Source organism: Vanellus vanellus (genome assembly GCF_965231255.1).
Source record: "Vanellus vanellus genome assembly, chromosome: 8".
NCBI lineage: Eukaryota > Metazoa > Chordata > Aves > Charadriiformes > Charadriidae > Vanellus > Vanellus vanellus.
The window spans coordinates 11,290,736-11,301,880 of NC_138913.1; the positions used below are offsets into that span (position 1 = coordinate 11,290,736).

General features: G+C 68.6%; 1 protein-coding gene across 1 annotated transcript; it reads left to right on the forward strand.

Moving 5' to 3' along the window:
* Positions 1–2,638: 2,638 nt before the first annotated feature.
* Positions 2,639–10,663, forward strand: CHRD (chordin; the record flags this gene model as incomplete). The annotated part of the gene is made up of 24 exons (XM_082487214.1): positions 2,639–2,699; positions 2,954–3,214; positions 3,295–3,398; positions 3,947–4,073; positions 4,499–4,645; positions 4,726–4,843; positions 5,651–5,747; positions 5,842–5,983; positions 6,058–6,198; positions 6,684–6,766; positions 6,856–7,003; positions 7,105–7,211; positions 7,297–7,413; positions 7,500–7,656; positions 7,752–7,993; positions 8,082–8,195; positions 8,449–8,661; positions 8,746–8,839; positions 8,966–9,022; positions 9,127–9,230; positions 9,404–9,506; positions 9,600–9,754; positions 9,933–10,026; positions 10,182–10,663. The coding sequence occupies 24 exons, from the start codon at positions 2,639–2,641 to the stop codon at positions 10,247–10,249; spliced, it is 3,054 nt and encodes a 1,017-aa protein (XP_082343340.1). The 3' UTR covers positions 10,250–10,663.
* Positions 10,664–11,145: the final 482 nt, after the last annotated feature.

Consider the following 11,145-nt stretch of genomic DNA (forward strand, 5'->3'; position numbering starts at 1 on the left):
GGCACGGCTGGGGCATCCGTTCCCTCCCTGCCCACATGCCCCCACTGCAGTGGCGATGCTCTGTCCCCGGGCAGGGATGCCCGGCACCCTCCTGCCTGCCAGGCCACATGCCAGCGTACCACCCTGGTCCCAGCCTGGCAGTGCCAGGACACGCTTGCAGCCCCCCTCCCCCTCACGCTGCCACCCCATGCCTCAGTTTCCCCCATGCCGAGGGCTGCGGCCAGGCGGTTTCCCCATCTCTCCTTCCTTTCCCCGGGAAAGGGGAGGGAGCTTCCCCCGCCGCTTCCCCACATCCCACAGCCGAGCCAGGAGACTGTGACGAGCTCTGGGTGCGCGGAGCCAGCGCCGGATTCCTGGCACCGGCGGGGCGGCTGGGAGCCATCGCCCGCCTCCTCCCTGCTCAGCCCCGCTCGCGTCCCGCCGTCCCTCAGGGCCGCTGCTGTGCCGCAGCGGGTACAGCGCGGTGACGCTGGCACAGCCACGCAGACCCCAGCCCTCCCCTGCCTGCCACGCTGCTGGATCCCGGGCCAGCAGGGACGCTGGGAGAGAGGAAAGGGGACAGGTCAGTGGCAATGCTGGGGACAGTGGGGAGGGCACGGGACCGGGGGTGCCATGCTGCCGGGCATGGTCCCCGCTTGCAGAAAGTGCTGGCAAGGAGCAGGGCGTCAGGCATGGCCATGCCCAGGGGATGCCCAGGGTCCTGGCAGTGTCCCAGCCCTGGCGATGCCAGCGGGCCATCCCGCTGGGGGAAGCCCAGCTGCTCCTCGCTGCCTCGTGCCAGATCCTGCCACCAGGCAGGTCCCCAGCATGGCCAAGCCCCCGTGCTCTGCTGTCCTCCCCGGGAGAGGTGCCCACTGCATGGGGACATGTGCCAAACTGGGGCAGGGAAGGGGATGGGGCAGCCGTGGGCAAGCTGGGGATGGGCAACCATATGCAGGCTGGCATCGGTGGCACGGGGCGGTGGGCTGCAGCCCCCCCAGCCACTCGCCGGGCTGTGGGGAGGCCCAGGAGGAGCCTTCTGGGGAGGCAGGGGCCTGTTGTGCTCCAGCTGTGCCGTGTTTCCCTAGCTACACCGCACAGCTGGCCGGGTGTTTGTACCGCCCGGAGTTGATTTTGGCAGCCCCGCGCTTCCCCCTCCTCCCCTTCCCACCCGTCTTCCTTTCCCCGGGCACTCGCCCGCCGTGCACCCGCCACCCCTCTCTGACACCCTCAGAGGGGGTGACAAAGCAGGGACACGAGTGGCACATGCTGTGTCCCATCCTGTACCCCCACCCCCCACCCCGCAGTGTGTGCCTCAGTTTCCCCAGCTGCATGATGCTCTCCCCAGGCTTTTCCATGGTGTCTGCTCGCTGCCCACTGCCACCACCCTCGCCAGCCCGGGCACATGTGGGTGAAGAGTGGGACCGGTGCTGGGTGCTGCTCTCTCAGCCTCCTCCACAGCTGCCCCCTCCCCTCCCCGGGCAAGGGGACCCAGACATCCGGGCTCCTATCCTCCTGCAGCTGCTGTCACTGGTGGGCAGGAGCCCGGGGTCCCGCTCTGGAGCCTTCCTCTGCCCAGGGTGGGCAGCAGCCAGAGGGATTTGGGGATGGCAAGAGCACAAGTTGTGGGGTACGTGTAACTTGGCAGAGTCTAGTGTGGATTTGGGGGGAGGGGGGGGGGGGGGAGCACGCTTTGGAGGCCCATGCTCAGGGGTGCTGAGTATCTGTATGTCCTGGGGAGGGGCTGGCTGCAGGGGAGAGGGCTACAGGATGTCCACACACCACAGGGGACTGTGTGGATGGAGGGGGCCCTATAGTGCCCCATGTCCTGGGGTGCCAAGTGGCCTGGGAGGGGGTTGAGTGGATGGAGGAGTTCCCAGGATGTCCCATGCCTGGGGGGGTGCCCAATGAGCCCTGGGAAGGCTCATGCCTGAAGGTAGGCTGTGTGGATGGGGAGCCCCCAGGATGCCCCATGCCCAGGAGATGCCCCATGCCAAGGGAGAGCATATGGATCGAGGAGGAGGGGCACCCCGCAAATGCCTTATTCCCGAGGGAGCGTGTGCGAATGGGGGACTCCCAGGGGGCTCATGTCCTGGCGGAAATATGTGGATGGGGGCACACCCAGGATGTCCAGTGCCCAGGAACACCCCAAGCTCTGTGGAAGGGGTGTGGATATTGTTTTTGGTGTCTCCACAATGCCCTATGTCCCAGTGGGTGTTGTGTGGATTGATGGGGGGGGAGGGGGGGGGGAAGGTGTCCCCAAAATGCCCAGCCCCTGGGGATGCCCCGTGCCCTGAGGGTGGATGAAGGCATCCCTCAGGTAACCCATGCCCTGGGGCTGCCATGAGAGTGGGGAATGCTCTGCACCCGGGGGTACCCAATGCCCGGGGGAGGGGGGACAATGGATGGGGGGGATCCCCAGGACACCCCGAGCCCGGGAGTACCCCGTGCCCGGCGGGGGCAGCTGCGTGCCCCGGGGTGCCGCAGGACAGCCCGTGCCCGGCGGGAGTGGCGGGGCCGGGGCCCGGCGGAGGGGGGGTGGGGTGGGGGGTGTCGGAGCGCGGCGGGGGCGCATCCCCCCCCCCCCCCCAGCCGGCCGCTGCCTGCGCCTCATTAGCGGGGCCTTTGTTTGCACAGGGCTCGCAGCTCCCGCTTGCCCATGCCGCCGCCTATAAAGCGGAGCCGGAGCCGGCGGCCGGGCAGAGGCGGCGGCAGCGACAGTCAGCGCCCGGCCCCCCCTCCCCGCCCCCGGCCGCCTGCCTGCCCCGGCCGGCCGGCACCATGCGCGCCGCCCTGCTGCCGCTGCTGCCGCTGCTGCTCGCCCTGCTCCTGCCCGCCCGCGCCGCCCGCCCCAAGCTCGCCCTGCCCATCCGGCCCGACACGGACCCGTTGCCCCCCGGGGGGGCGGCAGGTAGGAGCTTCCCCCCCCCCTTTCCTTCCCCCGCACCCTCCCGCCCCCCCCTCCCCCCCCCAGCTCCGGGTAACCCCGTCCTATACAAGCCGCTGCCGCACCCCTACTTCGTGCATCCCCACTTCGTGCAACCCCCCTTCCCTGCCACCCGCACCCCCGTCTGTGCACCGCATGCCTGCACCCCCCCCCTCCGCCACCCCCATTTTCTTGCACCCCGCATCCCGCTCCGGGCCCCCCGGCTGGCCGCGACCGGCACCGGCAACCGGGAGCGGCCGCCGTGCCCAGCGGTGGGCGGGGCGGTGCCAGCTGCTGTCCCGGGCTGCGGTGAGGGGGTACCCGCGGCCCGGAGGTGACCGGGGACGGCGGTGGTGGTGGGTGGGTTGTGGGGGGGGTGGTCTCCGCAGGCTGCGCCTTCGGGGGACACTTCTATGCCCTGGAGGAGACGTGGCACCCGGACCTGGGGGAGCCCTTCGGGGTCATGCGCTGCGTTATCTGCCACTGCGAGCCGGTGAGTGCCCCCGCACACCACCCACCCCCCCCGCCCCGGGACCCCCCTTCCCCCACGAGATCCCCCAGGATTCGTCCCTGGGGAGGGGCTGCCAGGGGGGGAGTTCGACCTCTTCATTCAATACACACCCCCCTCTCTGGAGAAGGGAAGCAGGGATCCCTCCAGCCAGCCGGACACCTGGATGTCGCCCCCCCTTCCCGCAGCAGTGGGGAGGAGAAGGGGGTTTTAAAGGATCAGGCTTCATTCCTCCTCCACCTCCCCCTCCTCGGGGATGGCCCCCGGCCCCCTCCCTCCCTCTGAGCAGACCCCCCGAGGCTGGCGGGGCCGCACACAGCTGGGCAGGGGGCTGGGGGCCGTGGGGAGGGGGCTCGGGCTTGGCTGCTGTACAGGCAGCTGGGGGCTGTGCAAGGTGTCCGGGCCGCCCGCGGAGGCTCCAGATGGGCTGGGATGGGGGGAGCCGGGCTGTGCTGGGGGGCAGGGGGGGAGCACACCTTGGCACGGCTTGGCAAACCTTGGCACAGCTCTCCTGGGTTTTTCTCCCCCCGCAGCAGAGGAACCGCCGGGGGAAGGCAGTGGGGAAAGTGAACTGCAAGAACATGAAGCAGGACTGCCCCGTGCCTGCCTGTCCCCATGCCACGTTGTTGCCTGGGCACTGCTGCCACACCTGCCCCAAAGGTGAGTCCCATGGGTGCCTCCCTACAGGGACCCCCTCTGCACCCACAGAGTCCCCCACGGGCATGAGAGAGGGGGCACTGCGCACATCCCCCCAAAAGGGGCTGCTTGCTTAGTTATGGGGGCTTGCCAGTGCCCTTGGGGTGCCCAGGAGGTGCTGGGCAGGGGGAAACCACGGTGGACGCAGCTGTCCCCAAACCACCCTGGGAGGGGCGCAGAGAGGGGGCACAGGGCTAAGTAACCTGCCTGTCTATCTGCCTGTGCCCAGCGTGCCCCCAGCCACCCCAGCAGAGAGTCCTGTGGTGATTTGCAGGGCACATCTCATTCTATCTTGAGAGGGGGAACATATTATTCCCCCCCCTGCCCCCCGAGCTCTTGAGCACAAGCAACCTGGTGCAATGGTCCCCCCTGTGCCCACCCTATGCCAGCTTTGCCAGGGCCCCCGGAGAAGAGCCCCACGCCCCCCTTCGACACCTTCGAGTACTTCCAGGACAAGGAGGATGACCTGGACAAGCCCTACAACGATCGCTCCTACCTCAGCTCCGAGGGGCTGGCCCGCGACGATGCCCGCACAGGTGAGCCACCCACCCGGGTGGGCAGCAGCAGCGTCGGGCACCCCCTGTGCCCCCTGCCCTCATCGCCATCTCCTCCCCAGAATTTGTGGCCTTGCTGACGAGTGGCCCGGAGCCGTGGCATCCCACGTCCAGTGCGGTGGCCAAGGCTCGCTTCACCCTGCTGCGCTCCTACCTGCTCTTCTCCATCAGCTATGAGAGGTGAGTCCTGTCCCCTGCCCCCTCCCCAGGTTGGCACAGCAGTCACCCCCCGATAAAGGGCGGGGGGGGGGGGGGGGGATGCAAAGATGCTTGTGCCTCAGTTTCCCTTGCGACGTTCCCCCGTGGTGCTGCAGCCTTGCATTGGCAGGGTGAGATATTTGGGGAGGGGGGTGATGTGCTGGGGGTCTGACCCGGGCAGGCAGCCGGGATTTTGGCACACCCACGGCGCTGGCCCGGCCTCACCCCTTCGCCTCCAGGTCTGGAGCGGGAACAAACAGGAACGGCTCCAGGGCTCCACGGAGGACGGGGCGCAGCGGGGCAGAGGCGCCGGTGCCGCCCCGCGGGCTCTGCTGGTGGGCACCGCCGGGGCACTGCCGCTGGGGTCCCCCATCCTCGCCGTACCCTCCCCGCATGCCCGCCGGCGGCTGAGCCTCTCCTCTCCCTCCCTCCTTCCCGCTCCAGTTTCTTCTGCTCTTCCTCGCTTCCAGGCCCCTTTGCATAGTAAAGTGGTGACTAATTTCCAGCTCCAACCGGGGGAGCCAAACGGAGCCGAAAATGCTCCTAATTTACAGCTGGGCCCGAGCGCTCGGCTCCCGGCGGGTCCTGTCCCGCCGCCTTTCCCGGCAAGGACCCCCCCTCCTGCTCGGTGCCGCCTTGGCACCGCTGGGGGACCAGGGGAGCCCAGGGGACACATGCCGAGCTGGCCCCCCGGGGGGGACGGCAGGTTTGGGACAGCCCGAAGGGTGGTGCCAGGAGAGGGGGTGCTGGGTTGGGGGGGTTCCTTGCTCACCCCCTGGGTGCCCACAGGCTGGGGCGGCCGAGCCGGGTGCGTTTCAGCGACCCCGAGGGCAACGTGCTGTTCGAACACCCCGTGCAGAAGAGCGCTGCCCCCGAGGATGGCATGGTGAGAGGGGCCGGGAGGGCAGGGGGGTACGGCACCCAGCCTGGGTCTGCGGTGCCCCCCCCCGGCCCCTGCCCAGCCCTGCCCTCACCCACAGCTCTGCGGGATGTGGAGGACAGTGTCCAAGGCCAACATCCAGCTGCTGCGTGGGGAGCAGCTCCGCGTGTCCCTCGTCACCCGGGCGCAGCCCTCCGGAGAGGTCCATGGGCATATCCTCAAGCATCGGGCGCTCTTCGCGGGTAAGGCCGGCTCCTGCATGCCCACCCAGTAGGTGCCCACCGGGGCGCCCCTCACACCCCTTCTCCCCACTCAGAGACATTCGGGGCTATCCTGACCTCGTCGGACCCCACGCACCTGGGCGCTGGGGGCATGGCCATGCTGACGCTGAGCGACACCGAGGACAACCTGCACTTCATCCTCATAGCCCGGGGGCTGCTGGAGCCCGGTGCCGGGGGTGAGGGTGGGCACGGGCACCCCGTGGGCCTGGCACTGCCCCTTGGGGCTGCATAGGGCTGGGGGGGTGGTGTGCATGGTATGTGTGTGGCTTGGGATGCGTGGGTGGGCTCAGGGTGGGTGTAGGGACTATGCATGGCATGGGGGGGTTGAGGTGTGATTTTGGGGTGTGCGCGGGTGGGGGTTGTACCTATGGGGGGTGTGGGACTGGGGGGGTGCTGGAGGGCACATGGGGTGTCAGGTATACAGAAGGATGGGGCTGGGGTGTGGGTTGAGTGAGGATGTGGGGTTGCAGCGGGGAACAGCACAGCGGGGGTCATGGTGTATGCAGGGGTCCAGGGGACAGAATAGGGAGCCGGCAAGAAAGTGGGGGATCGGGTGCAAGAGTTTGGGGGTGGTGGGCACAGAGGGGTGGGTTTGGGAGGCAGAGGGGCAGGGGTCGCAGGCCCCCAGTCCAGTGGGTCTAATCCCCTCTGCCCTGCCTAGAATCCCCCTGGGTCCCGCTGCGGGTCCGCATCCTGCACCAGGGCCAGACGCTGCGGGAGGTCCGCGCCAACATCACCCTGGAGGTAAAGCCCTCTGTTCCCCCACGTGCCTCAGCAGCCGTGATGCCCACCGCGCCAGGGCTGAGCTGTGGCACCGTGCTCCCCCCTGGCAGGACCCCGACTTCGCGGAGGTGCTGAGCGAGCTATCTGCCCGCGAGCTGCAGTGGCTGGTGCAGGGTCAGCTCCGCATCGTGGCCGAGACGGAGGGCCGGCACGCACGCCAGCTGGCGGGCACCATCACCACCCGCCGCAGCTGTGACAGTGAGCGTGGGGCAGGCACCCTGGGGGGCAGAAGGGGTGGCCGTGCCCCCCCATGCCAACCTCACACACCCCCTCCTTGTGCCTCTCTGCCCGGACTGAAGCCATCCAAAGTGTGCTGTGCGGAGCGGACGCCTTGCTGCCCACCAAAACGGGGGCCGTGGGCTCGGCCAAGCTGGCACTGCACGAGAATGGCACCCTGGAGTACCAGGTAAGTGGGGGGCACCCGTCTCACTCCTGGGGGTCCCAGGGGTGTCTTCCTCCCCCGGTGCTGCCCCTCAGCACCCTGCCCGCAGGTGCAGGTGGTGGGCACCGCCAGCGAGGTGGTGGGCATCACGCTGGAGACCAAACCCCGGCGGAAGAGCAAGAGGAACGTCCTGTTTGACATGACACCCAGCTACAAGAATGGGCTGGTGAGTGCTGAGTGGCACTGGGCGGGATGGCATGGGGCCATGGGTGAGTCCCCATCCCAACTCATGTGGTTTCCCACTGGTGGCAGGCCCGGGGGACCTGGCAGAGCCCCAGCGCCCGCGATGCCCACATGCTGCTGCAGAACGAGCTCTTCCTCAACGTGGCCACCAAGGACTGGGCAGAGGGCGAGCTGCGGGGCCAAGTCATCTCCCTGCCCTACAGTGGACTACTCGCCCGCTACACAGGTACCCAGGGGGCACCGGGGGTGGTAACGGGGGGCAGTGGGGCAGCCCCCCACCCCACCCCCCTGCCACCTCCCACGGCCCCTGTCTGTGCACAGAGATGCCAGTGGCGCTGGCGGGGCAGCTGGTGTCCCCCCCGGTGGGCAGCGGGGCCGGGGGGCACGCCTGGCTCTCACTGGACGAGCACTGCCACCTGCACTACGAGATCTCGGTGGCGGGGCTGGGCCGCCCGACCGACGGCACTGTCAGCGCCCACCTCCATGGGGTGGCCGAACTGGGCGAGATGGGCACCCGTCCCCACCAGCACAAGCGCCTGCTCAAGGGTTTCTACAGCACTGAGGTGAGGTGGGCACCCAGTCGGGGCAACCCATGGTGGGGGCCAGGCCAGCCCTCATGGCCCCCCCCCGGTGCCCCTCTCACCCCGGCAGGCTCAGGGGGTGGTGAAGGACCTGGACGCCGACCTGCTGCAGCACCTGGCCCAGGGCACTGCTTTCCTGCAAGTCAGCACCAAAGCCCACCCCCATGGGGAGATGCGGGGACGGGTAGGTCCCCACCAGCGCAGGACACTCCTACTCATCCTCACCACCGCCCAGGGTCCCCAGTTGGGTGGCACTGCCCGGGGTGGGAAGGGCACAGGATGGAGGGCATGGCACCATCCCAGCATCCCGGTGCGATGTGTACTATGGTCGTGGGTGCTTCCTCCACCAGCCTTGACCACAGAGGGCAGCCAGGCGCCAGCACGGGAAGTGGGGTCCCCTGGCAGTGCCAACCCTCCTGCCCGTTGCCCCCCTTCAGGTGCACATTCCCAACCGGTGCCACGCAGGAGGGACCCGCCTGGCTCCGGGGGAGGCCCCGGGGGACACTGAGCTCTCCGAGAGCACCAAGACCAGAGACCTGGAGCAGCTGAAGAAGGACCCCAACTCCTGCTTCTTTGAGGGGCAGCACCGGGCACATGGCACCCGCTGGGCACCCGACTATGACAAGAAGTGCTCCATCTGCAGCTGCCAGGTACGGGCCAGGGGGTACATGTTGGAGGGGTCAGCACCCATTAGTAGTGTCCCCCTGTAATGACCCCATACCTGCTTCCCCCAGAAGCGCACAGTGATCTGCGACCCCATCCTGTGTCAGCCTCTCAACTGCACCCGCCAGGTGCACCCCGAGGAGATGTGCTGCCCCATCTGTGAAGGTACCTGGGGGTCGGGGGGATTCTCAGGCAGGGGGCTGGGGGAGCAGGTGGGTTCCCTGTGGGAACAAGGTGGGGGGTCCCTCTCTGAGCCTCGGCACCCCCTCATGGCATTCCTCTTCCTCGCAGAGAAGAAGATGGGGCAGGAGGATCAGAGGCTGGAGCGGGCACGGGACAGTAGCGAGGGTGAGTCCCAGGGGACACAGGCTGAGGGGACAGCTCTGCCCCCCTGACCTCCTCAGAACCTCCACGGGGGCTGTGCCCACCTCTTCCTCCTCTTCCTCTCCCAGGCTGCTATTTCGATGGGGACAAGACATGGCGAGGCTCTGGCACCCGCTGGCATCCTGTCGTGCCCCCCTTTGGTCTCATCAAATGCGCCATTTGCACCTGCAAGGTGAGTGCGGGTCCCAGCCCCCCCTCAGCCTGGTCTGGTGGCAGAGCTGCCCCAGCACCCATGGGTGCCCTCAGCCCCTGGGCATTGTAGCAGGGGCTCAAACCACAGAGCGGGGCACGTGCCATGTACCGACTGCTCCGTACCCCCCCGTGAGCCCTGTGCGCTCCCTGCAGGGCACCACAGGCGAAGTGCACTGCGAGAAGGTGCAGTGCCCCCGGCTCACCTGCGCCAACCCCGTGCGTGCCAGCCCCTCCGACTGCTGCAAGCAGTGCCCAGGTACCTGCACCCCTCTCCCTGCGTGCCACCACCAGCAATGCCGTGGGGTGCCCCTGCTGCGGGCGGGCAGCTTCCCAGTTCTCTTTCCTGCAGCCCCAGAGAAGAGCGTCCCCGAGCTGGCCGACACCATGCAGGCAGACGGGCCCCGGGCATGCCGCTTCGGGCGCCGCTGGTACCTCAACAACGAGAGCTGGCACCCCTCTGTGCCCCCCTTCGGAGAAATGAAGTGTATCCTGTGCTGGTGTGTGGTGAGTGTGCCGGGCCTCGGGTGGCACCAGGGGAAGAAGCAGGTGCCCCTGTGCCAATCCCCAGTGCTTCGGGGACGGGTGGGAGAGCAGACCGGCGTGGCACCCCGGGGACCCACTGTGCCCTGAGGAGCCGCCAGCCCCCTAACCCCTGTGCTCAGCCCCTCTTTCTGCCCCACAGTCAGGGGAGACGCACTGCCAGCGCCAGGAGTGCCCGCCGGCCGCCTGCGCCAGCCCCGCCAGGAGGGACAACCCCTGCTGCGCCAAGTGCCGCGGTGAGTGCGAGGGCTCACGCGTGGGCACCGCTCCCCCAAACACCCCACGGGGGCCCGTGCACCTCCCCTCGTGTGCCGAGCCACGCTGCAACCAACCTGAGTGCCCTCCTGGCACCCATCACGCCTGTCTCTCAGCCCTGCTTTCCCCCCCGCAGCCCCAGATGCCCCCCCAGATGCGCGGGAGAAGGTCCATGATGCCCGGGCGGAGGCGTGGAGCCGCTGAGCAGTGACCGCTGCCCGGAGCGGGGCGAGCGAGCAGCGAGGCTGGGCGGCCACGGGAGAGTCCCCACCGTCCATCACCCCCGCGCAGGGCGGGGGGCACAGAGGAGCACGGCGGGGTGGACGCGGCCAGGCGCCCAGCCTGGGCACCCCGTCTCGGCACGGCCGGGGCTGCCCTGCCTGCTCGTGCCAGCGGGCAGTGGCCGGGCTGGCGGAGGCTGGGACACCCACTGCCCTCCCCCTCCGAGCCCCCCTGGCCAGCGGGCGCAGCGGGCATCGTGCCCACTTTGTACATAGTGTAAAATCCCTCCGGTCCCTGTCTCACTGCGCCCACCCTGGCTCGGCCAGACTCGTCACATAATTTATGGTGCCCGTGGATGGGGGTCCCGATGTATTTATTAAAACCAGAGATACTGCCCACCCGCCTCCCCGCCTCTTCCTAGCAGCAGCAGCAGGCACAGGGCTGTGCCCCTGCGTCGTATAATGGGCTTTAATGGGATTTGCAAGCTCTGGCCTTGCTGAGTTTGGGGGTGCATATGCTGGGGGGGGGGATATTTGGGGGCCATGGGGCCTGGAAGCCAGTGCCAGGCTGGGAGCACCCCCCGTGGGCTGTGGGGTGGTGCCTGTAGGGTGGCACTGGACAGGACCAGAGCAGGGTCCAGTGCCCACAGCCAGGGCAGTGAGCACTGCCTGTGCCCATAGCGGGGGCTGAGGATGCAGCCCTTGGTGACGGTGCCCACTGGCACAGGGACAGCAGGGCTCTGTCCCCCACACCTCTGTGGTGGCACAAAGAGCCCAGCCTGGGTCCCAAAGCCAGCTGACGCCCACAGAGGCGCCTGCCCGCAGCACCCACAGCAAACCGAGTGTCCAGGGCTGCGTGTGCCATACAGCCACACGTGC